Here is a 27,412-nt window from a genome sequence, read left to right on the forward strand (position 1 = left end):
TTGCGTTGCTCTCTGCAGCAACTTTCACTTTTGATTTCGTCCCCACGTGACTTCGAGGAACTCGCGTAGGTTACAAAAGGTAATCAATTCGTCGTGATATTTGACTGTAGGAAACATTATCAGTCCGTATTTTCTCAGGCCGATTCGGTAAGTTAACATTACTTGCAACTGACCACGAATTAATCTGTCTACTTGCAACTGACCATGAATTAATCTGTCATATAAAAAGTAACATGATCGCAATAATAATTGTTAGACTTTTACGCAGATAATGAGTGACTCTGACGCCGTCAAGCCGCTTGTGAATGGAAAGGTAGCGTAAAATCATGTAGGCCAATTGGACAATCATTTCCTTTGACTATTATTTTTTTTCGAAATACATGAAATATCTTTTTCTAAATAGATGGATAACATCGATGATGAAGAACAGAAACTGTCTGTAGCCAAGGAAGAGCTGAATAAATTGACGGTAGGCCTATTTGCAGAGTTTAGCAATTTATCTGTCAAATTAATGTTTTTTTACAAAAAATATTTATTTCCTATTATTATGCAGAAACAACTTGAGAAGGCAGAGGACGAAAAATCTAGGCTGCAGTTGGCAAAACTGAGCGCAGAAGATTCAAAGAAAGAGGCTTCAAAAAATGTGATGGTCCTTCAACAACAGGGGAAGCAACGTCAGGAGGAGTTCTCTAAAACTGTGAAAGGGATACAGGTCGTCATTTACTTGCCCGTGGCACTTTTTAAAATAACATTCACTCAATTGATATTTATATTACATTTACTACTGTAGTTTTATCTGTATAGTCACTCAGATAGATATTGAGGCTGTGGTGGATGAATCAAATATGTTTTTCAAATGTAACCACTTGCATGCTATTGTTACACAGAATGATATCTCGATGCTTGAGAAAGGTAACACAGATCTGATGGAGAAACTGAAGAAAATCCAGGCTAAGCTACAGGCTAAGAAAACCGAGTCTGCTGCACTTCAGCAGAGGTTTAAGGTAGGTAATGTAACAACAGATGTTAAATATGAATTTCAAATATTTTGAGAGGACTAAAAAGAAAGCAATTCTGGCATGGACAACACTCACACTCTACTGCTGGTTCCAGATCTATGTCCAGATCCCTGAAAAGAAGGTGAAGTTCACCCGTAAGGAGGAGGACAGTGATGACAGCGGTCAACACATCAAGGGGGTGTTCACCATTGCCCAGAGACCATCAGTGCTCCTGAAGGGGGGACAGGCTCTCATCACTTTTGAGGAGGAGAAAGGTACAGGAAACAGGATGTCCATCTTTGTGGCTTCATAAAGACAGTGCACATTAATCTACATAACTCATCATTATGTTGAATGTGTTATATTGGGATTATCCTTCCCTCTCTCTCAGTCGCTGCCCAGATCCTGAAGATGGCCAAGTGTACTGTGTCCTGTGATAAAGACAAGGTGCACGTGAAGCCCAAAAGCCTTACACTGGACCCCTTTGTAAAGTTTGAGGTACACCATTTCACACAATGAATGTGTCAAGTTAAATTAAGTACTTTGAAGACGTTAAAGATAACCGCCTCCAGCCGATAATGATTTCGTTTACTATGGAGTCTGTTTTCTAGAATAGAGTCATCTTATTTACTGCAGAGTGTAAAGGTGTGTTCCAATCAACTTTGAGTAAGGAATTAGGGATTCTTTCAAGAAAACTATACCATTCAATTGATACAATGGTGTCTATAATGACTTGTTGATATTGTTGATGATTCACTGCTGTGCTATTGCCCAGGTGACACACCTGTAACCAAGTTATGTGGCTGTTGCTGTGCAGGTACACCTTGATGTCTCCACAAAGACACTCAGCTTCTCCAATGTCCCGTTCACCCTGTCAGAGGAACGAATGAGAGACCGTCTGGAGATCAGCTTCTCCAAGCCCAGTCGAGGGGGAGGAGAGGTGCAGAGGGTGGACTATGACAAGCACACTGGGAAAGGACAAATCACCTTTCTCAACTCTGGAGGTACAGTACATCTATTGTGTGTGTGTGTGTGTGTGTGTGTGTGTTTGTTTGCCAGTGTCAGAACATGATTTGCTTTATTGGAAAGTGCCGTATTCAATATGTTTAATCATAGAAGAGTTCATATTTTAAATACTTGTGTCTACTTTTCTAGTTGCAGAGAGGCTGGCCCTGAAAAGGAAGTACATCGTGGATATGGACCGTGAGGTGAATGTGAAAGTTGACCTTGTTTACAACTACAAGCTGAAGAAGTTTCAGGTGAGATTAAAACAGTCGCTCATCTTTTTCTCTGTCATTTGTTTACATACAGTTCCTAAGCATTGCCCTGTTGTGACTTCCCAATCGGATCAAAGGTGTCTGGACTTTGACTGTTTCAAGTATGTTGGGTTTTCCAAGTCAGGAGCCGCAGCTTGCTGTATTAGGTTATTTACTTTCTACTAGAGCTGGGACGATAAACCAAAATGATCAACACATTTCTCTAGCCTATACTAGAGAGATGAGAAGTTTGAAATGCAATAAGTTTTCTAATATGGGTGATTGTTAAATGGGACAAACTAGTAGTAGTAGTAAACTCAGCAAGAAAATAAACGTCCTCTCACTGTCAACTGTTTATTTTCAGCAAACTTAACATGTGTAAATATTTGTATGAACATAACCAGATTCAACAACTGAGACATAAACTGAACATGTTCTACAGACCTGTGACTAACAGAAATGGAATAATGTGTCCCTGAACAAAGAGTGTATCCAACAGCTGCATTAAGTACTGCAGTTCATCTCCTCCTCATGGACTGCACCAGATTTGCCAGTTCTTACTGTGAGATGTTACCCCACTCTTCCACCAAGGCACCTCCAAGTTCCCGGACATTTCTTGGGGGAATGGCCCTAGCCCTCACCCTCTGATCCAACAGGTCCCAGACGTGCTCAATGGGCTTGAGATCCAGGCTTTTCGCTGGCGATGCCAGAACACTGACATTCCTGTCTTGCAGGAAATCATGCACAGAATGAGCAGTATGGCTGGTGACATTGTCATGCTGGAGGGTCATGTCAGGATGAGCCTGCAGGAAGGGCACCACATGAGGGAGGAGGATGTCTTCCATGTAACACAGCAGATTGCCTGCAATGACAGCAAGCTCAGTCCGATGATGCTGTGACACACCGCCCCAGAACATGATTGACCCTCCACCTCCAAATCGATCCCGCTCAAGAGTACAGGCCTCAGTGTAATGCTCATTCCTTCGACGATAAACGCAAATCCGACCATCATCCCTGGTGTGACAAAACCATGACTCGTCAGAGAAGAGCACTTTTAGCCAGTCCTGTCTGGTCCAGCGACAGCATATCGATTGCGCAACCAGGGCTGAAAAAACATTGGATCATTGCTATTCTAACTTCCGCGATGCATATAAGGCCCGGCCCCGCTCTCCTTTCAGAAACGCTGACCACGACTCCATTTTGTTGATCCCTGCCTACAGACAGAAACTAAAACAAGAAGCTCCCGCGCTGAGGTCTGTTCAACGCTGGTCCGACCAATCTGATTCCACACTCCAAGACTGCTTCCATCACGTGGACTGGGATATGTTTCGTATTGCATCAAACAACAACATTGACAAATACGCTGATCCGGTGAGCGAGTTCATTAGAACGTGTGTTGAAGATGTCGTTCCCACAGCAACGATTAAAACATTCCCAAACCAGAAACCGTGGATTGATGGCAGCATTCGCGTGAAACTGAAAGCGAGAACTACTGCTTTTAATCAGGGCAAGGTGACCGGAAACATGACCGAATACAAACAGTGTAGCTATTCCCTCCGCAAGCAAATCAAACAAGCTAAGCGTCAGTATAGAGACAAAGTAGAATCTCAATTCAACGGCTCAGACACAAGAGGTATGTGGCAGGGTCTACAGTCAATCACGGATTACAAAAAGAAAACCAGCCCAGTCACGGACCAGGATGTCTTGCTCCCAGGCAGACTAAATAACTTTTTTGCCCGCTTTGAGGACAATACAGTGCTACTGACACGGCCCGCAACCAAAACATGCGGACTCTCCTTCACTGCAGCCGACATGAGGAAAACATTTAAACGTGTTAACCCTCGCAAGGCTGCAGGCCCAGACGGCATCCCCAGCCGCGCCCTCAGAGCATGCGCAGACCAGTTGGCTGGTGTGTTTATGGACATATTCAATCAATCCCTATCCCAGTCTGTTGTTCCCACATGCTTCATGGGCCACCATTGTTCCATTGTTCCTGTTCCCAAGAAAGCTAAGGTAACTGAGCTAAACTACTACCGCCCCGTAGCACTCACTTCCGTCATCATGAAGTGCTTTGAGAGACTAGTCAAGGACCATATCACCTCCACCCTACCTGACACCATAGACCCACTCCAATTTGCTTACCGCCCAAATAGGTCCACAGACGATGCAATCTCAACCACACTGCACACTGCCCTAACCCATCTGGACAAGAGGAATACCTATGTGAGAATGCTGTTCATCGACTACAGCTCGGCATTTAACACCATAGTGCCCTCCAAGCTCGTCATAAAGCTCGAGACCCTGGGTCTTGACCCCGCCCTGTGCAACTGGGTACTGGACTTCCTGACGGGCCGCCCCCAGGTGGTGAGGGTAGGCAACAACATCTCCACCCTGCTGATCCTCAACACTGGGGCCCCACAAGGGTGCGTTCTGAGCCCTCTCCTGTACTCCCTGTTCACCCACGACTGCGTGGCCACGCACGCCTCAAGTGGTAGGCTTGATTACCAACAACGACGAGACGGCCTACAGGGAGGAGGTGAGGGCCCTCGGAGTGTGGTGTCAGGAAAATAACCTCACACTCAACGTCAACAAAACTAAGGAGATGATTGTGGACTTCAGGAAACAGCAGAGGGAACACCCCCCTATCCACATCGATGGAACAGTAGTGGAGAGGGTAGTAAGTTTTGAGTTCATTGGCGTACACATCACAGACAAACTGAATTGGTCCACCCACTCAGACAGCATCGTGAAGAATGTGCAGTAGCACCTCTTCAACCTCAGGAGGCTGAAGAAATTTGGCTTGTCACCAAAAGCACTCACAAACTTCTACAGATGCACAATCGAGAGCATCCTGTCGGGCTGTATCACCGCCTGGTACGGCAACTGCTCTGCCCACAACCGTAAGGCTCTCCAGAGGGTAGTGAGGTCTGCACAGCGCATCACCGGGGGCAAACTACCTGCCCTCCAGGACACCTACAACACCCAATGTCACAGGAAGGCCATAAAGATCATCAAGGACAACAACCACCCGAGCCACTGCCTGTTCACCCCGCTATCATCCAGAAGGCGAGGTCAGTACAGATGCATCAAAGCTGGGACCGAGAGACTGAAAAACAGCTTCTATCTCAAGGCCATCAGACTGTTAAACAGCCACCACTAACATTGAGTGGCTGCTGCCAACACACTGACTCAACTCCAGCCACTTTAATAATGGGAATTGATGGGAAATTATGTAAAATATATCACAAGCCACTTTAAACAATGCTACCTAATATAATGTTTACATACCCTACATTATTCATCTTATGTATATGTATATACTGTACTCTATATCATCTACTGCATCTTTATGTAATACATGTATCACTAGCCACTTTAACTATGCCACTTTGTTTACATACTCATCTCATATGTACAGTGTCTTGCTAAAGTAAGGAGGAATGGGAAAAAATTTCAGTCTCTCGATGTGCAAAACTGATAGAGACATACCCCAAGCGACTTACAGCTGTCATCGCAGCAAAAGGTGGTGCTACAAAGTATTAACTTAAGGGGGCTGAATAATTTTGCACGCCCAATTTTTCAGTTTTTGATTTGTTAAAAAGGTTTGAAATATCCAATAAATGTCGTTCCACTTCATGATTGTGTCCCACTTGTTGTTGATTCTTCACAAAAAAATACAGTTTTATATCTTTATGTTTGAAGCCTGAAATGTGGCAAAAGGTCGCAAAGTTCAAGGGAGCCGAATACTTTCGCAAGGCACTGTATATACTGTACTCAATACCATCTACTGTATCTTGCCTATGCTGCTCTGTACCATCACTCATTCATATATCTTTCTGTACATATTCTTTATCCCCTTACACTTGTGTCTATAAGGTAGTAGTTTTGGAATTGGTAGCTAGATTACTTGTTGGTTATTACTGCATTGTCGTAACTAGAAGCACAAGCATTTCGCTACACTCGCATTAACATCTGCTAACCATGTGTATGTGACAAATAAAATTTGATTTGGGTTGGTGCCCATAGGCGACATCGTTGCCGGTGATGTCTGGTGAGGACCTGCCTTACAACAGGCCTACAAGCCCTCAGTCCAACCTATCTCAGCCTATTGCAGACAGTCTGAGCACTGATGGAGGGATTGTGTGTTCCTGGTGTAACTCGGGCAGTTGTTGTTGCCATGCTGTACCTGTTCCGCAGGTGTGATGTTCGGATGTACCGATCCTGTGCAGGTGTTGTTACACGTGGTCTGCCACTACGAGGACGATCAGCTGTCCGTCCTGTCTCCCTGTAGCTCTGTCTTAGGTGTCTCACAGTACGGACATTGAAATTTATTGCCCTGGCCACATCTGCAGTCCTCGTGCCTCCTTGCAGCATGCTTAAGATGAGCAGGGACCCTGGGGATCTTCTTTTGGTGTGTTTCAGAGTCAGTAGAAAGGCCTCTCGTGTCCTAAGTTTTCATATCTGTGACCTTAATTGCCTACTGTCTGTAAGCTGTTAGTGTCTTAACGACCTTTCCACAGGTGCAAGTTCATTAATTGTTTATGGTTCATTGAACAAGCATGGGAAACAGCGTTTAAACCCTTTACAATGAAGATCAGTGAAGTTATTTGGATTTTTACTAATTATCTTTGAAAGACAGTCCAGAAAAAGGGACGTTTCTTTTTTTGCTGAATTTTTAAAGGATAATTAAACACAAACTGTAGTTCATTGTTATAAACATATCGTTCTATTTCTAGTTATCAGATCAACTCTGATAACTATCAGAATACATCCATATCCATATCACCCAGCTCTAGTCTCTACTGGAGCAGAACTTTGACATGTGCCTGTGTGGTATTCTTGTGGCAGACTGCTAACATATGTGTTCACAAATGAACAGGATGGTTCTTTACCAATGTTTTTCTGCCTTGTTTCAGATGTTATGTGTAGAGTTGACTGACACATGCATATCAACTGTGAGTGTTTTACTTGAACCTTTGTTGCAGACGTTCTGCGGCACCCCGACGCGCACCATCCTCCTGTGCGGGATTGTAGACTTCCAGGATGAGGAGGACCTGCAGGATCACCTGGAGATTCACTTCCAGAAGCCCAGTAACTATGGAGGGGAGGTGGAGTGCATCAAGTATGTCTCCGGGGGCAACGAGGTCAAGGCCTTCTTCACTGAGGACATGGCTGAGATGGAGGCTTAACATGAACAAACGGCAATCCTCTTACGATACATCTATGCTCATGTTTCTCAGTACTTAGTCGGTAGCACATGAATGAACCTTAGTGATGAGGTAGTCATCCGCATTTACCATAATCTATACCCCACTGACATGCAGCACTATAGTATACCAAAACTGATCTGTAAGTCTTGGGAAATTAGTCATGTCAACTTTGTATACTGACAAAGTTTAACAAGGCCTTAAAATGTGCATGATAATGCCTTGTGCAGTGCCTTAAGTTTAGAATAATATTGATTTAGAAGGATCATTATAGTTATATAGTCAAACTCTATTAGAAGGGGACAAATAAAAATGCACAGTAGTTGTTTTCATCTAGAGATACTATGTCTATTTCTCTGTGTCAGGCATCTTTGTGATATGATTAAAGGTGTTTTTTGCTCAAACTTCAAATCATGGGTTTTTAAATTGGTCATGGTGACATGAATCATGAATTTACTGTTTGGATAAATCCCATTGATCGTGGTATATGAGTAACCCACCTACTTAATTTCACCCCATAAAATGCATCTAATGCATATCGCATTGTATTGTTTTATTGAACTCCTGTATGCTTTCTGACTACAGTACTTAAATAGAGGCCTGAATACGCACCATTAAAATATTGATAACAGCGCAGGTGGCATAATCTGTGCTGAGCAAAAATATCAACGCAACATGCAACAATTTCCAAGATTTTACTGAGTTAACAGTGCATATAAGGAAATCAGTCAATTGAAATACATTCATTGTGCACTAATCTATGGATTTCACATGACTGGTCAGGGGTGCAGCCATTGGTGGGCCCACTGTGGAGCAAGGCCCAGCCAATCAAAATGCATTTTTCTCCACAAAAGGGCTTTATTACAGACAGAAATAGTCCTCAGTTTCATTAGCTGGCTGGTCTCAGACAATCCTGCAGGTGAAGAAGCTGGATGTGGAGGTCCTGGGCTGATGTGGTTACACGTGGTCTGCGGTTGGCGAGTCCGATTGGACGCACTGCCGAATTCTCTAAAACGACATTGGAGGCTGCTTATGATATATACATTTACATTTACATTTAAGTCATTTAGCAGACGCTCTTATCCAGAGCGACTTACAATATAAATTAGCATTCAATTCTTTGACAACAACTCTGGTGGACATTCCTGCAGTCAGCATTCCAATTGCACGCTCCCTCAAAACCTGAGATATCTGTGACATTATGTTGTGTGACAAAACTGCACATTTTAGAGTAGCCTATTATTGCACGTGTAATGATCATGCTGCTTAATCAGCTTCTTGATATGCCACTCCTGTCTGGTGGATGGATTATCTTGGCAAATGAGAAATGCTCACTAACACGGATGTAAACAAATTTGTGCAAAATAGTATTTTTGTGCTTATGGACAATTTCTGGGATCTTTTCTTTCAGCTCATGAAACATGAGACGAGCACTTTCCATGTTGTGTTGATATTTTTGTTCAGTGTATAACTCAACTGTAAATAAAGACTGCTGAAGGCCACTAGATGGCAGTGTTTTATCATTATTCCCAACTTAATCAAGTACTCCAACACACTTAGCAATTTGGTTACGCATCCTAAACATTACTTGAATGGTAATCAGGTAATTAAGCTATTTGTTACGTCAGTGTAGAGGGGCTACAAACACCCCGTAATGCTGATCAATTGATAGGAAATGCAATGCAAAGCACAGGTCACTTAAGAAATGTCCTTGTTTTTGAAAGAAAAGCTAACATTTTTGTCCATTAAAATAACATCAAATTGATCAGAAATACAGTGTAGACATTGTTAATGTTTGTAAATTACTATTATAGCTGGAAACAGATAATTTTTTATGGAATATCTACATAGACGTACAGAGGCCCATTATCTCCAACCATCACTCCTGTGTTCTAATGGCACATTGTGTTAGCTAATCCAAGTCTATAATTTTAAAAGGCTAATTGATCATTAGAAAACAATTATGTTTGCAATTATGTTAGCACAGTGGAAAACTGTTGACCTGATTAAAGAAGCAATAAAACTGTCCTTCTTTAGACTAGTTGAGTACCTGGAGCATCAGCATTTGTGGGTTCAATTACAGCCTCAAAATGGATAAACAAAGGACTTTCTTCTGAAACTCGTCAGTCTATTCTTGTTCTGAGAAATGAAGGCTATTCCTTGTGAGAAATTGCCAAGAAACAGAAGATCCTGTACAGCGCTGTGGACTACTCCCTTCACAGAAGAGAGCAAACTGGCTCTAACCAGAATAGAAAGAGGAGTTGGAGGCCCCGGTATACAACTGAGCAAGAGGACAAGTACATTAAAGTGTCTAGTTTGAGAAATAGATGCCTCACAAGTCCTCAACTGGTGACTCCGGGATGCTGGCCTTCTAGGCAGAGTTCCTCTGTCCAGTGTCTGTGTTCTTTTGCCCATCTTAATCTTTTATTTTTATTGGCCAGTCTGAGGTATGGCTTTTTCTTTGCAACTTTGCCTTGTAGGCCAGCATCCCGGAGTCACCTCTTCACTGTTGACATTGAGACTGGTGTTTTGCGGGTCCTATTTAATGAAGCTGCAATTTGAGGACATGTGAGGCATCTATTTCTCCAACTAGACAATTGAATGTACTTGTCACACTTCCAGACAAACTAAACACATTCTTTTCCCACTTTAAGGATAATACAGTGCCACTGTCGCGTCCCGCTAACAACGACTGTGCCCTCTCCTTCTCCTTGGCTGACGTGAGTAAGACATTTAAATGTGTTAACCCTTGCAAGGCTGCTGGCCCAAACGGCATCCCCTCGTCCTCAGGGCATGTGCAGACCAGCTTGCTGGTGTGTTTCCGGACATATTCAATCACTCCCTATCCCAGTATCTTGTCCCCACTTGCTTCAAGATGGCTACCATTGTTCCTGTACCCAAGAAGGCAAAGATAACTGAACTAAATTACTTCCGCCCCGTAGCACTCACTTCTGTCATCATGAAATGCTCTGAGAGACTAGTCAAGGATCATATCAACTCCACCTTACCGGCCACCCACTTCAGTTTGCATACCGCCCCAACAGGTCCACAGACTATGCAATCGCCATCACACTACACACTGCCCTATCCAATCTGGACAAAAGGAATACCTATGTAAGAATGCTGTTCATTGACTACAGCTCAGCATTCAACACCATAGTACCCTCCAAGCTCATCATCAAACTGGAGGGCCTGCCTCAACTCCGCCCTGTGCAATTGGGCCCTGGACTTCCTGAAAGGCCACTCCTAGGTGGTGAAGGTAGGAAACATCTCCACTTCGCTGACCCTCAACACTGGGGTGTGTGCTCTGCCCCCTCCTGTACTCCCTGTTCACCCACAACTGTGTGGCCATGCACGCCTCCAACTCAATCATCAAGTTTGCAGATGACACAACAGTAGTGAGCTTGATTACCAACAATGATGAGACAGCCTACAGGGAGGAGGTAAGGGCACTCAGAGTGTGGTGTCAGGAAAACAACCTCTCGCTCAACATCAACAAAACAAAGGACATGATCGGGGACTTCAGGAAACAGCAGAGGGAACACCCCCCTCACCACATCAAAGAGACAGCAGTGGAAAAGGTGGAAAGTTTTAAGTTCTTCAGCGTACAGATCACAGACAAACTGAAATGGTCCACCCACACAGACAGTGTGGTGAAGAAGGCACAACAGCGCCTCTTCAACCTCAGGAGGCTGAAGAAATTTGGCTTGTCACCCAAAACCCTGACAAACCTTTACAGATGCACAATCGAGAACATCCTGTCGGGCTGTATCACCACCTGGTGTGGCAACTGCACCTCCCTCAACCACAAGGCTCTCCAGAGGTTTGTGCGGTCTGCACAACGCATCACCGGGGGCAAACTACCTGCCATCCTTGACACATACAGCACCTTATGTCACAGGAAGGCCAAAAAGATCATCAAGGACATCAACCACCCGAGGCACTGCCTGTTCACACTGTTACCATCCAGAAGGCGAGGTCAGTACAGGTGCATCAAAGCTGGGACGGAGAGACTGAAAAACAGCTTCGATCTCAATCATTAACTCAGAGCCTGCTGCCTACATTGAGACCCAATCACTGGCCACTTTAAGAAATGGGTCACTAGTCACTTTATACAATGGCACTCTAAATAATGCCACTTTTATAATGTTTACATAACTTACATGACTCATATCATATGTATATACTGTATTTTATACCATCTATTGCACCTTGCCTATACCGCTCGGCCATCGCTTATCCATATATTTATATGTACATATTCTCATTCACCCCTTTAGATTTGTGTGTATTAGGTAGTCGTTGAGGAATTGGTAGATTACTTGTTAGATATTACTACACTGTCGGATCTAGAAGCACAAGCATTTCGCTACACTCACATTAACATCTGCTAACCATGTGTATGTGACAAATACAATTTGATTTGATTTGTACGCCTATGTAGATATTCCATTAAGAATCAGCCGTTTCCAGCTACAATAGTCATTTACAACATTAACAATGTCTACACTGTATTTCTGATCAATTTGATGTCATTTTAAACAAGGACATTTCTAACTGATCCCAAACTTTTGAACGTTAGTGTATATATTTCAATGAAGCATTTTCTAAATTCAAAACAGAGCCCCTGCAACTGCACAGACATTTTGAGACTCCTGTTTCCACGAATTGAAGACAAAGATAATATCACCAATACCAGGTCAGTTGAAAAATATCAGCCAACGTTTTGCATAGCCACACCTGTGACTACCAGTACAATGGTACATATTTGTGGAGTTACATCACACTATCGGGTGTTACAGTCTGTAGCTATGCCTCCCTCTGCCTCCCCTCCGCCTGCCTCCCCTAACCCTCCTGCCTCTTCTCTCTTACAGCTCCTAATTGGTTGAAATGTGTCTGCTTGTTGCTATAGCCCTGCGTCCTATACAGTATGGTTCATGTTGCATGCCAGTGTTAGTGAGTTAATGTCACAGTAGACACATTTTTCCAATTCTCCCTAGGTGATATCTCAGAGGACAGGAAGGATATAATCTCTCCGGGTGATATCTCAGAGGACAGGAAGGATATAATCTCTCCGGGTGATATCTCAGAGGACAGGAAGGATATAATCTCTGCAGGTGAAATCTTGGAGGACAGGAAGGATATAATCTCTGCAGGTGAAATCTTGGAGGACAGGAAGGATATAATCTCTCCGGGTGATATCTCAGAGGACAGGAAGGATGTAATCTCTCCGGGTGATATCTCAGAGGACAGGAAGGATATAATCTCTGCAGGTGAAATCTTGGAGGACAGGAAGGATATAATCTCTGCAAGTGAAATCTTGGAGGACAGGAAGGATATAATCTCTGCAGGTGAAATCTTGGAGGACAGGAAGGATATAATCTCTCCGGGTGATATCTCAGAGGACAGGAAGGATGTAATCTCTCCGGGTGATATCTCAGAGGACAGGAAGGATGTAATCTCTCCGGGTGATATCTCAGAGGATAGGAAGGATATAATCTCTCCGGGTGATATCTCAGAGGATAGGAAGGATATAATCTCTCCGGGATGATATCTCGGGTGATAGAGGATAGGAAGGATAAAATCTCTCCAGGTGATATCTCAGAGGATAGGAAGGATGTAATCTCTCCAGGTGATATCTCAGAGGATAGGAAGGATATAATCTCTCCGGGTGATATCTTGGAAGATAGGAAGGATATGATCTCTCCGGGTGATATCTTGGAGGATAGGAAGGATATAATCTCTCCGGGTGATATCTCAGAGGATAGGAAGGATATAATCTCTCCGGGTGATATCTCAGAGGATAGGAAGGATGTAATCTCTCCAGGTGATATCTCAGAGGATAGGAAGAATATAATCTCTCCGGGTGATATCTCAGAGGATAGGAAGGATATAATCTCTCCAGGTGATATCTTGGAGGATAGGAAGGATATAATCTCTCCGGGTGATATCTCAGAGGATAGGAAGGATGTAATCTCTCCGGGTGATATCTTGGAAGATAGGAAGGATATAATCTCTCCGGGTGATATCTCAGAGGATAGGAAGGATATAATCTCTCCGGGTGATATCTCAGAGGATAGGAAGGATATAATCTCTCCGGGTGATATCTCAGAGGATAGGAAGGATATAATCTCTCCAGGTGATATCTTGGAGGATAGGAAGGATATAATCTCTCCGGGTGATATCTCAGAGGATAGGAAGGATGTAATCTCTCCAGGTGATATCTTGGAAGATAGGAACGATATAATCTCTCCGGGTGATATCTTGGAAGATAGGAAGGATATAATCTCTCCGGGTGATATCTCAGAGGATAGGAAGGATGTAATCTCTCCGGGTGATATCTTGGAAGATAGGAAGGATATAATCTCTCCGGGTGATATCTCAGAGGATAGGAAGGATATAATCTCTCCAGGTGATATCTTGGAAGATAGGATGAGTGAGTGACATTTTTATTATTCTCTTTTCCCACGTTTTTCCCATTTGACTTCTTAACACACATATTAGGTGGTGGTGTGTTTGATGCTCTTCAGTTGAATTTAAGAGAGATTTGCACTGTGACAGGATAAAACAGAGGCTGAAAAGAGTGTAAAACAGGAAGAGAAATTGAGAGATCGGGGTATAAAGATGGTGACATAATTGAAGTTCTTCCAAACAACCCATCATCACCCCTGATTCGATTCCCTGTGTTTGAGTTGTAAGGGATATTCCTCATTAAAATGTTTGCTGGCGTCCGTCACTGTTCCCACTTCATTCATTTTGCCAAGACACAAGCCGCTGGCACCCTGAATGGAACAAAAATAAGCCAAACAAATTTCCTGCCGTTAATTATTTAACCTTCACTCAAAAGGGATGAATGCCTCCCCATAGTGAATAATGCATGACTGAGTGGTCTGCTGGGCCAATTCAGCTGGCCCGGCCCGCTGATGCAAAACCAGTTACTAGCCAATTTGATGCATATTGCTTTGGGGTCCGGGGACTGATGAGGATCAAAAAACAGGATTAAACCAGATCTTCTGCTCCACCAGTGTCATGGCAACATATTGGCCGCCCTAAGATAGGGATCTGATCTAGCTCCCTCGGCTCAGACTGTCTTGTTCTTTACCTTCCAAATGAGCTGACGGATGCAGGGAGAATGGGCGAGTGACTGAGGGGGGGAGATGGGGGCCCGCTCTAAGATGTCGGAGCAGTGCACTCTGGGAGTATGGCAGACAGGTGTTGATTGAATGACTAGAGAACCCCAACGCGCTGGGGTCAGCTACTAACTTCTCTTAGGTCACAGACAGTGGTTTAACTGAACATCAGATCATGGATTTATGATCCTTTGCAGGTCAGTCACCATGCTGGACGCAGGAGATGGACTCTTGACGACAGATGGTGACAGAGGACTAACAACCCCGACCTTCACAGAGCTGTAGGTGACATCCATCCCTCTGTGACAACACTCACATTCATCCATTCCATATCTATCTTCTCTGTCTCGTTTGTCTGGCTCTGTGTCACACAGTCTGCAGACTATTCATTGCAGTGAGATACCTACTGGTAGGTGAACAAACAGAGGAGAGAAAAAGCTCCAACTAACAAGCGACAAACATAAGCAGTGTGTATCTGCGACACACTAAAGACTGAAGTGTCATCTGATAAATGTACCGTGAATCTATTAATCCTATCTGGTAAAACTTTTCCCCTTTGAAAATGTTGAGAAACAAGGTTGCCATAGAAACAAGCTATACAGAATGTGGGGGAGAGGTTTGGGGGGGTGGAATACTTTACAACTTCAATACCTTTTAAGGAGCGCAACAACAAAAGATGACAATTTATGCATACAAGTGCGCTAACCGGGTTTCTTCTTCCTTCCCTCTCTCTCTATTATTGCTCTCTGGGTTCTGTTCATTAATCATAAGGCCTTTTTTAATACACATCTGTCCATCTGTTTTATGTCCATATTGTAGGACCAAGGCTACGGTCAGACTAATAGGAAGAGCCCAGTTTAGATAGCAGTCTCTCTCTGTCTCTCTCGCTCTCTCTCTTCCTCTCTCTTTCTGTATAGATCGATTCCACACCAGCAGAGGTGGAAAATATTTTTGCTGTCTGAGATTGTTCTGGCAATTCTCACGTAAACTTCATTGAGAGGAAGGATGTTTGACATGCTTTTTACATTTACATTTACATTTAAGTCATTTAGCAGACGCTCTTATCCAGAGCGACTTACAAATTTGTATCACATACCGTTTTTGAGAAAGTTGTGATGAAAGTGGCCATTTTAGGCCCTTTTTAGACCTATACATGCCTCCTGTAAGACCCAACAGTGGGGCAAAAAAGTATTTAGTCAGCCACCAATTGTGCAAGTTCTCCCACTTAAAAAGATGAGAGAGGCCTGTAATCTTCATCATAGGTACACTTCAACTATGACAGACAAAATGAGAAGAAAAATCCAGAAAATCACATTGTAGGATTTTTTATGAATTTATTTGCAAATTATGGTGGAAAATAAGTATTTGGTCAATAGCAAAAGTTTCTCAATACTTTGTTATATACGCTTTGTTGGCATTGACAGAGGTAAAACGTTTTCTGTAAGTCTTCACAAGGTTTTCACATACTGTTGCTGGTATTTTGGCCCATTCCTCCATGCAGATCTCCTCTAGAGCAGTGATGTTTTGGCGCTGTTGCTGGGCAACACAGACTTTCAACTCCCTCCAAAGATTTTCTATGGGGTTGAGATCTGGAGACTGGCTAGGCCACTCCAGGACATTGAAATGCTTCTTACGAAGCCACTCCTTCGTTGCCCGGGCGGTGTGTTTGGGATCATTGTCATGCTGAAAGACCCAGCCACGTTTCATCTTCAATGCCCTTGCTGATGGAAGGAGGTTTTCACTCTCACGATACATGGCCCCATTCATTCTTTCCTTTACATGGATCAGTCGTCCTGGTCCCTTTGCAGAAAAACAGCCCCAAAGCATGATGTTTCCACCCCCATGCTTCACAGTAGGTATGGTGTTCTTTGGATGCAACTCAGCATTCTTTGTCTTCCAAACACGACGAGTTGAGTTTTTCCCAAAAAGCTATATTTTGGTTTGATCTGACCATATAACATTCTCCCAATCTTCTTCTGGATCATCCAAATGCTCTCTAGCAACCTTCAGACGGGCCTGGACATGTACTGGCTTAAGCAGGGGGACACGTCTGGCACTGCAGGATATGAGTCCCTGGCGGCGTAGTGTGTTACTGATGGTAGAGTTTGTTACTTTGGTCCCAGCTCTCTGCAGGTCATTCACTAGGTCCCCCCGTGTGGTTCTGGGATTTTTGCTCACCGTTCTTGTGATAATTTTGACCCCACGGGGTGAGATCTTGCGTGGAGCCCCAGACCGAGGGAGATTATCAGTGGTCTTGTATGTCTTCCATTTCCTAATAATTGCTCCCACAGTTGATTTCTTCAAACCAAGCTGCTTACTTATTGCAGATTCAGTCTTCCCAGCCTGATGCAGGTCTACAATTTTGTTTCTGGTGTCCTTTGACAGCTCTTTGGTCTTGGCCATAGTGGAGTTTGGAGTGTGACTGTTTGAGGTTGTGGACAGGTGTCTTTTATACTGATAACAAGTTCAAACAGGTGCCATTAATACAGGTAACGAGAAGAGGACAGATGAGCCTCTTAAAGAAGAAGTTACAGGTCTGTGAGAGCCAGAAATCTTGCTTGTTTGTAGGTGACCAAATACTTATTTTCCACCATAATTTGCAAATAAATTCATTAAAAATCCTACAATGTGATTTTCTGGATTTTTTTCCTCATTTTGTCTGTCATGGTTGAAGTGTACCTATGATGAAAATTACAGGCCTCTCTCATCTTTTTAAGTGGGAGAACTTGCACAATTGGTGGTTGACTAAATACTTTTTTGCCCCACTGCATATGATCTGTGAAACAAACATGATACAGACATCTTGGTGTCATTATATTCCTTATAGTGTTCTCTCAAATATGGAGTATGTCTAGATTCCAAAATACAATTTCTATGTGAGTCGCCAGAACAATCTGAGATACCAAAAATATTTTCTTTCTACTCTGGCGAGGAATCGCCCTGTATCTCCATCTCTCGCTTCATCTTTCTCTTTTTTTCTCTGTCCCTCTATCTAGTCCTCTCTCTTTTCATCTTTCTACTCTTTCAATCACTTTTACTTCTCTCTATTCTCTCACATCTTCTCTCGGCACTTCACTGTCAGGGCTGATACAAATCTGTGAGGCTCTCATACTGCTGTTCTGGTTGGATCCTCTTAGGAATCACTGTGATCTAGGAAAAAAAACAGAAAGAAATGATATCTTTAAAGAGGACTTGAGAGAGGAGACATATTATATATCTATCCCTCTTCGAGTCCTCTTTGGTGCTCAGACATACAGCATATTGCAGTGAGAAACAACATTGCCGTATGTAATACCTAGCTTCTAGGAATCCATTCTGTCCAAATATGCTATGGGGTCTTGTGCCAGAATTCTTCTGATAGTGTTAGAGGTTGCTGTGATCTCAGAAATGTTTATTTGTTTTTGTAGATTGTGGAGGCTATAATGTCAGCATCTGGGGGAATAGCCAGAGTCAAGCCTAATATCCTAATTCCTTACATCCCCATTATAAGGTCCTAGCAGAAGAGACTGGCTATGACGGACAAGCTTGAATTAATTCTCAAGTTGATGATGGACAGGAATGATGTGAAAATCGCTGCGTTATTAAACAGCATTACCAAATGGAAGATTATCTTGAGTGACCCAGACACTCATTCTGTTCATATTGAACACAGACTCTGCAGTTCAAATGTTGCCCTATTTATGCAGTGTGTGTTGATTAGATGTACAAAGAAAATAGCAAGTAGACTTTCACTGAAATTAATGAGATTGGACTCATTATTGTTTCCCTCGGCATTTCTTTGAAACATCAAACACTTCATCAATTAATGAGTGTCTCCGATGATAAACCTAATGTAGATGTATATTTTTATTTAAAATATTCAGTTGAATACTCTAGTTTTCCCCATGTATATAATATTTTGGTGGAGGGAGATCAGAGCTTTGTGACATTTACAACATTTGATATTGGGTATAAAAAAAACAGGCCATGGTAAAATGAGTAGGTTTTTGATGTGGTGATAATTCCTCAAATCTGATCCTAAAAAAACATTGCCTCATTAGTGTTATATGAGTAGTTGCAGCTTCATAACCCTTCTTAAAGCTCTTCCAAAAGAAAGAAAATTACTCCATTCCTTCAAGTTTAATATGAAATCTGACTCCTTGTTTTCAACTTCCAGCACTGTGATGCTCCATCCAGCCTTCACCCTGTCCAACATGTATACAGGCCCAGGGAGAGAGTGGCGTCACTGCTTCATTGGCTGCATCCCAAATGGCACCCTCTTCCCTATAAAGTGCACTACGTTTGACCAGAGCCAGCTATTGATAGGGAATAGGGTGCCTTTTGTGAGAGTTATGTGTCGGCATATCAGACACGTTGTATGCGACTGCTCCATCTCATTAGTTCAGGCCTGGAGGCTCCAGAGGTGATTATGGAACAACGGTGACTTCACTGCGTGGGCTGCCGCCAGCCAGGCGGGGAGACCGAGGAGGGCCTTGTTAGTTAAGGATACTTTTCAAACGTAATCAAGGTTTGAAAAATGAACGACCCACATTTTTTTAGGGTGGGGGATGTTTGATGCTAAGTGCCGAGTCGAATGCCAAGTAATCATTAGGATGCAGATCATCGATAGAACCTTAAGCTTTGTGCCATGATGTGGTCCTGAATGCTGATTCATGAGACATGGTGGATGTATGAGGTACAGATGAAGCTAAGGAAAACAGTGTAGGCCAGTGTTCTCTCTATATATATATATTTTTTTCAACTTTCCATTTCTGTCCTCTTTCCATTCTATGTCTAATTTCTATGGCTTCCCAGGCTGCGCCATGTTCTCATGAGGCATTTCAGTTGCTGCTGGCCCGGAGATAGGGGATTCATCTGCTACGGCACGTCGTCGTGGAGACCTCAACCACTGTTTCTAGAGCGTCCCTTCCTCTGTTGTACAAAAGCTCTTCTGCTGTCTTGGAAATTAGGCATCAACTATAGTGAATGAGGTATGAGTCATTGAAGCACAAGGCTTCAGGTGCTGCTTCAGGTGCTTATCTGTGCTCACTGTATTTCTCTCCAAGACTACTAGTTATTTACCCATGCCCACACCATGCCCACACCATGCCCACACCATGCCCACACCATGCCCACACCATACCCACACCATGCCCACACCATGCCCACACCATGCCCACACCATGCCCACACCATGCCCACACCATGCCCACACCATGCCCACACCATACCCACACCATGCCCACACCATTCACACACCATGCCCACACCATGCCCACACCATACCCACACCATGCCCACACCATGCCCAAACCATGCCCACACCATGCCCACACCATGCCCACACCATGCCCACACCATACCCACACCATGCCCACACCATGCCCACACCATGCCCACACCATGCCCACACCATGTCCACACCATGCCCACACCATACCCACACCATGCCCACACCATGCCCACACCATACCCACACCATGCCCACACCATGCCCACACCATGCCCACACCATGCCCACACCATACCCACACCATGCCCACACCATGCCCACACCATGCCCACACCATGCCCACACCATGCCCACACCATGCCCACACCATACTCACACCATGCCCACACCATGCCCACACCATGCCCACACCATACTCACACCATGCCCACACCATACCCACACCATACCCACACCATACCCACACCTCACAACATTTGAAATACAGGCAGGACATGCATTATTCACACATCAATTACACATCACATCACAAGCTCATTCATATTTCATACATTCAAAGTCTTTTGTATTAATAAATACATTCCCACATGTACACAGATAGACACGTCTGGACAGTGGAGAAGAGCGCAGGGGCTGTATTAATGTGCTGGGGTATTCTGAACACTTAGGGAGAGGGGGCGGGGTACTGTTTACAGCAACACCTGAAGCATGTGACCAGGGTGTAACAGCACAGACAGAACTGCTGCAGAAATTGCTCTCACACTACATCGAGCACTGTCAGTGTGCCTTGCTGAATCCTAGACTGTGTACAGCAATGGTGGATGGAGAGAAATTAAACACACATGCAGGAGGGGTATAACTCATTCTCTTGAGCACAACGTTCGACTCGTTAAAAAGCAACAGGTTTCAAAGATCCACAGTGGCCGTGTCCAAATACCCATACTTATGTCCTAAATAGTAGGGGAGGGGGTGTGGTGTGCGAGAACACAGGAAGCAGTCCAGTAAACCAGCTCCATATGAAAACCATTACCGTGCCTGCCTTTTATCAGACAGTCCCACCATCGTAACTCTGGCAAGAAGCACAGGAGAGATTTAATACACAAAAAAAACTATGGCCGTGTCTGAGATCTGGCTTCCCTACTACTTACTTTAGAAAAGAAAAAAAAGAAAAATAAAAAAAAATATATATATATATATATATATATATATATATTTATTATGTTTACTTTTTGCGTCTTTCGGTTTTGTACACCAGCTTCAAACAGCTGAAAATACAATATTTTTGGTTATGGAAAATATATTTCACAGCGGTTTAGATGGTACAATGATTCTCTGCACTATACTTGCTTGTTTTGTCACATAAACTGAAATTAAGCAAACGATCTCCTCCTATCTATCATGATGGTGGGGCTGTCTGATAACCGGCAGGGTAATGGTTTGCATATGGAGGTAGTCTCCAGCATTGCTTCCTGTGTTTTCCTCTACCACACCACTTCCCTGATTTCCTCCATCTACCATAATGGCTACCAAATGGCACCCCTGACACCCCCTTGTACTAAATATATAGTCATGTAGGGAGAAAGTGTTGTGGGAGTGGGTTTTCTGGTCTGCTGTTGCAGCTGGAAAGAAAGCGGTGTGTTTGTTTGGCTTTGACCTTCAGGGCTACTAGCCAGTCTGTCATTTATGTTAGCTTCCTGAAAATCAGCCTAAGGAAGTGAACTTCATGCCTAGGGTTTGGAAATGAGCCGAGTAAATGATGCATGCACTTTAAACATCAGATTACTCTATAGGAGGCTATAAGCACACCTTGTCTGGAATCCAAGTATGGCTGACAGCATTGTGAGTTCACGGATGGATTCCCATTTAAATCAGAACTATGTGCCTAACCAATGGAATGATTTGAACGATTATGACACACTTTCTTTAACACACAAAACATTTTCGAATGCTGTTTTTTTTCTTCCACGTGTGTTGTCTTCTTGGCTGAATGGAAATTAATAAAACATTCAAAGCCTGTGATCAGTACTTTTTAATTTGTCATTAGGAAATTGCAGGTCAGTCGTAAAGAATGTCACCAGCCATCAGGGCACTGTGACCTTGACAGACCAGACCTGGGGGCCTGGCTATGGAGGATGGAGGCTCCATGCTGTGTCCCACATGGCACCCTATTCCCTACGTAGTGAACTACTTATGATCGGAGCCCCCAATCATGGAGGTGGACCAGACCTTCAGCTATGTTAACCTGGATGACAGATGGTGCTAGTCCGTCCCTGGGTCTGTACTGATTTGGGCCCCTGGAATGCATATACGGTCCAGCCAGACAGGACGAGAACAGGGGGGGGGGGGCAGAGAGTCCATGGGGGAAGCTGGGGGTTCAATGGCCCACGGCACAGATCCGGGCAGAACCAGGCTGCACTTGATGGATGACCCCTGGTCGTCCAACTAGTATGAGTGAGCGTGTTGTCTACTGACAAGGCACTTTATCACAGGCATGGACCCCATGGACCTGCTCCCCGAGATGTTCTAACTACCATAGGGGTTGAGGAGTCCAGGAAGGTTGGGACTGACGTGTAACGGCGTGAGCAAGGGCATTCTGGGCTGTGTGGGTGGGCTTGAAGCTCAGTGGAAGTGGTGCAGACAGCCTGACGTTAGTCTATCACACCTCAGTGTCACATTATCTTCATTGTTACTCAAAGCTCCACATTCTTCACATGAAGCCTCTGATTGTGCATAAGGAAAGTACGCAGACCAGACTGGCATGTCCCCCACCCCTCAGTGTTACAGACTCTTCATCAGTGTAAGGCCCTCTGTTCTAATTGAGGGTTAAAGGCGATAGATTCATTTCTACATTCCATTCACATTGATGTTTGGAAGCAGGTCATTTTTTTATTTAACTAGGCAAGTTAGTTAAGAACAAACTCTTATTTACAATGACAGCCTAGGAACAGTGGGTTAACTGCCTTGTTCAGAACTACAGATTTTTACCTTGTCAGCTCGGGGATTTGATCTAGCAACCTTTCGGTTACTGGCCCACCACTCTACCACTAGGCTACCTGCCGTCATGCAGTCCCTCACACGGCTGACACTCTGTTTGGATTGTCCGCGGGAGTGGAGGAGGCTTCCTCATTGGTCGTTAACCGTTTTCCTGTCAGTTCAGGTTAAGCCAATCATTGGGCACTCAGGAAAAACAAACAAGGTCCAGATTAAAGAGTCTGTGAGGAGAAAGAGAAAAAACACAGTCCATCATAAGTGTCTGGTTTCTACTCTCGAAACGCAGCACAGGTTACAGCCCCGGTTAGCTGAAGCTAAATATCCCCGGTGTCATTGGTAGATCGATATGATCTGTCTGTATGACCGGAGGCACGGGAGGCTGAGGATCAGCTTGAGATGTGCTCGTGAATAAACCATGTTGACTTCTTGGTCTGTTTACCCCAAAGCCAATTCATGGACGTGTAGCACAAGACTTATGCTTTCCCCTTTTTGTTTTGAGCCTCTGGCACTGAGTGGCTGGGGTAGGAGTGTAGCCTAGCCTATAACCTCCACCATAGTTGGCAGACATTTCCATACGCCAGGCAGCCAGCCTGTGAAAGCTATCTCCAGTATGTACAACAGTTGCTAAAGGTTATTGTGTAATTGGTAGCTAACGCTGAAAGGCTCTGTCCTTCGTATTACACTGCCTGTACTGCTCAGAGTCAGGAGGATCTCGACAGGGTTTCCATTACCATCAGGAGCATAAAAGGAGCAAAGCGCTCCAGGCAGCTCCATGGTGGCTTATAGCTCAATTACATTTAAATTAGTAGCTTACCTGGGAAGAAATGAAGGGCTGGCCAATGATGCTATAATAGAAATGTCATTATAGAAAAGGATGAGAGTGGAACATTTGGACAAAACCAACTCTAATGTTCTCTGTACCATTTGGATGCTCACTGTTCTTCCAAACCTTCCAGGAAGTCTAACAAGAGAAGGATATAGCAGCGTGACTTAACCAGTAGTTACAACCACAGGACTACTCTGGAGAGATGATTAACCTCATTCTTCTGAGCAGACCAGACAATCTTTTGAAATACTGTCATTTTGATTGCACTCCCGATAATTTCTACACGCCAAACAAAAACGATGGAAAACCTTTTTCTTTAAGGATAAATAGCGTATGCTTTAAATTCCATTAGTCTTAGTCTACTGTGGCCAGTAAAAATGAAATACAATGCAAATAAAATATAATGCAAAAATACTACCCTAAACATGACCCAGAGGAAATATACAATACATTCCCTTAATATATTCTGACAAGGCTCTGATGAAGACTGTGGTTGTACAATATGTCTGTGTCCCAAATGGCACCCTATTCCCTATATAATGCACTATATTTGACCAGGGCTTTGGTCAAAACTAGTGCACTATTTAGTGTGTGGGGTGCCATTTTGGGACACAGGCCAGTCTAATGAAGATGCATCTGCTGAATATTACATCAAGGTGCTGTGTGGAGGTAAAGGAGGTTAAGGGCATTCAGGGCAGTATTCATTCATCTGACTGGCTTGCTGCTGCAATGTGTCTCCCAAATGGCACCCTATTCCCTATATAGTGCACTAGTTTTGACCAGAGCCCTATGGGTGTCTGGTCAAAACTAGTGCACTATATAGGGAATAGGGTGTCATTTTAGGGACATGGACAGAGAGTTTCTCCTTTCATCTGGCCAATGCTGTATTACTGTTCTCAGCATGAATATTTAAAACAGTGATTTAGATGCAAATGAGGTGCAATGCATTACCTGGAAACGTTATTTTCCTTGTCCACCCTGAAGCTGCCTCCTTGCACCCCATTGCAGCAACACAGCACAGTTACAAAACAGTGTTTTTGCCAGCCACTCCCTTCTGAAGGAGACACCGAAATGAGATTGGTTAAGAAGTGGCTAGATAGTAATGTCTTTGCCAGAGGTATCAATTTACCTCGTAGGACGCGACAATAAAGAGTTGCTGTTGCACATCTGCAGCTGATGTCATAATGCCAAGGCTGTCCCTAAGACACACAGATGATGTTTGACGGAGAAATGTTTCAGAGTTAGGCACAATAATCTGCGGTGAGTCATTACTCATTCTGTGTTATTGTCTGTTAGTGGCCTGCACAGTGAAAGGTCTCTGCTTAAAGGGGCAATCAGCAGTTGCTACATCCATTTCTGGACTTATAAGTTAATTATATGCACCTATTGATTCTTGAAGAATATAACTTATCATGCGCTTTAGTTCTACTGTGGTACCCCATCAGAACATAAAATATAAGCTTGTTTTGACTCCAATGTTTGTAAACAAAGAAAATATAAACAAACACTATATAGCCTCAAAACATGGTTAAAAATATCATTTAGATATCATGGATGGTCAATCCTTTCATCCATAGCTCTGTCTACGAAGTTGAGTGATTTTACATTTCTTCAGCCCCATCCCTGATCTTTTTACCAAACCAGGGGCGGGGAGGCCACATTGTTATTGTTTCTACTGCTGATTACCGCTTTAAATGAACTTTATTCAGGGAGCATAAACACAGTAATTCAACACAACTTTTTTCTTGTCAGCATAATAAGACAAATTACTCTGTAACCAATGGGTAATTGGCATCTAATTGAAGGGTAAAACTCTGATCTTTTCCAGTGGAATGTAGTGAAAGACCACACTTGTAAACAACAAAGTGCTGTTGGACTTGCCTGGTTGGTCAGACACAGAGAGGAAGGCTAAGGAGGAGCCAGAGTAAAGAGAACTCCTCTCCTAGAGGAGGTCTGGTCTGGTGGTTTGCTGAGGTCTTGGCCTGGGTCTCTGTCTGGGTCTATGTCTCTGTGAAATCACTCACTGAGCTCCTCTGTGGCCGGCCCCCGTCCCAGAATCCTGAACTGTCTGGGTATCCACTGAGTGTAAACAATCTCCTGGGTGGCTGACATCATAGACCCGGGCCAAGGTTTGGGGAGAGAGGCTGGTTGGGCCATTGGGCCAAGGGTTGGGGAGAAAGTGTAGGCTGGTTGGGCCAGGAGTTGGGGAGAAAGGGTAGGCTGGTTGGGCCAGGGGTTGGGGAGAAAGGGTAGGCTGGTTGGGCCAGGGGAGAAAGGGTAGGCTGGTTGGGCCAGGGGTTGGGGAGAGAGGCTAGGCTGGTTGGGCCAGGGGTTGGGGAGAGAGGCTAGGCTGGTTGGGCCAGGGATGGGGAGAAAGGCTGGTTGGGCCAGGGATTGGGGAGAAAGGGTAGGCTGGTTGGGGAGAAAGGGTCGGCTGGTTGGGGAAAAAGGGTAGACTGGTTGGGCCAGGGGTGGGGGAGAGAGGGTAGGCTGGTTGGGCCAGGGACAGTGGTTAGGATGAAAGGGTAGGCTGGTTGGGCCAGGGGTTAGGACGAGAGGGTAGGCTGGTTGGACCTGGGCCTTACAGAACTCTCACAGTGCTACAGCAGCTGCCAAATCAGACAAGACGAGTGAGAGAAGCTTTGGGACTGCCTGGGAGGAACATTGAGCCTGGATGAGAAAGAAAACTCATATTTTCTTTCTAGCATTAGGAAAAGCCAAAGAATGTCACAACATTCTTGTCTCATGATTGTTGCTGTAGAAGCTGAGAGATTAATTATTATTTTCTTACTGCCTAACAAACGTTTACATTCAGCTTTTAAATCAGAGCTCTATGCGCAATAAAGGTCCACATGTTTCCAATTACTACATATCTGTAACGGTTTTCTTGAGTCAAAGGAGAGGCGGACCAAAACGCAGCGTGGTTCTTATTCATGGTTCTTTAATAAAGAGAATAAACATGAATAGACTACCAAAACAATAAATGTGGCAAGACCAAACCAGCCCTATCTGATGCAAACACAGAGACAGGAACAATCACCCACAAAACCCAACACCAAACAGGCTACCTAAATATGGTTCCCAATCAGAGACAATGACTAACACCTGCCTCTGATTGAGAACCATATCAGGCCAAACACAGAAACAGACAAACTAGACACACAACATAGAATGCCCACTCAGATCACACCCTGACCAAACAAAACATAGAAACATACAAAGCAAACTATGGTCAGGGTGTGACAATATCATAAAAACAAGAAGACTTCCAATGATTATTTCCATTATGAAATATACATAACAAGAGCAGCCTTCCACTCACCTGCTGTCTTGTATGTTCGCCATCTAGGGAATAGTTCTGACAATGAAATGGATACTTCCTCAGGGTACAGCAGGGCTTAAGTCATACAACACTATACTGTTACCTCAGTAACTGTCATCTGGTGCTTTTGGCAGACCTTACTTTCTCAACCCGCCCATTTTCAAACATTCGGCCAAAGGGTTTATGAGAGACGGTGGGAGCGAGAGAGAGACGGAGAGCATCTGTTTAGCGTTTCTGTCGTCGGGCAGGAGAGAGAAGGACAGTAACTCATGTATGTTGTACATTTGAAACAGTACCTCTGCACTGTAAATCTGCACGCTGAGTCGGACTTCAACGGTTCTCATGGGGTGGCTGCGTTCCCAGGCAACGGGATGGTGTGTGTGTGTACATGCTTGCAGAAAGAAGCGTGTGGACTTGGTTAGTGGGGCAGTAGCAGTGGGTAGTCAGTGTTCACCACTCTCATATCTGAC

At 44.0% G+C, this 27,412-nt stretch overlaps 1 protein-coding gene across 2 annotated transcripts; it reads left to right on the plus strand.

Annotated features, from left to right (window-relative positions):
• The first annotated feature begins 15 nt into the window (after positions 1–15).
• On the plus strand, positions 16–8,963 carry nmi (N-myc (and STAT) interactor). 2 transcript variants are annotated; one of them, XM_064976831.1, is made up of 10 exons: positions 16–147; positions 269–313; positions 404–469; positions 554–712; positions 888–1,004; positions 1,114–1,273; positions 1,390–1,496; positions 1,816–2,002; positions 2,154–2,257; positions 7,240–8,963. In XM_064976831.1, the coding sequence occupies exons 2-10, from the start codon at positions 272–274 to the stop codon at positions 7,441–7,443; spliced, it is 1,146 nt and encodes a 381-aa protein (XP_064832903.1). In that variant the 5' UTR covers positions 16–147; positions 269–271; the 3' UTR covers positions 7,444–8,963. The 2 variants fall into 2 exon arrangements, with proteins under 2 accessions (XP_064832903.1, XP_064832904.1); XM_064976832.1 differs by having other exon boundaries at positions 24–147; positions 257–313.
• The last annotated feature ends 18,449 nt before the right edge of the window (positions 8,964–27,412 follow it).

This window comes from Oncorhynchus masou, chromosome 10 (genome assembly GCF_036934945.1).
Source record: "Oncorhynchus masou masou isolate Uvic2021 chromosome 10, UVic_Omas_1.1, whole genome shotgun sequence".
Taxonomy (NCBI): Eukaryota; Metazoa; Chordata; class Actinopteri; order Salmoniformes; family Salmonidae; genus Oncorhynchus; species Oncorhynchus masou.

Excerpts from the sequence above, each read along its gene's own strand:
- nmi (XM_064976831.1), top strand. The coding sequence starts at position 272 with ATGAGTGACTCTGACGCCGTCAAGCCGCTTGTGAATGGAAAG. Across the intron at positions 713-887 it reads AAACTGTGAAAGGGATACAG|AATGATATCTCGATGCTTGA; the intron begins GTCGTCATTTAC and ends ATTGTTACACAG. Across the intron at positions 1,274-1,389 it reads CACTTTTGAGGAGGAGAAAG|TCGCTGCCCAGATCCTGAAG; the intron begins GTACAGGAAACA and ends CCTCTCTCTCAG.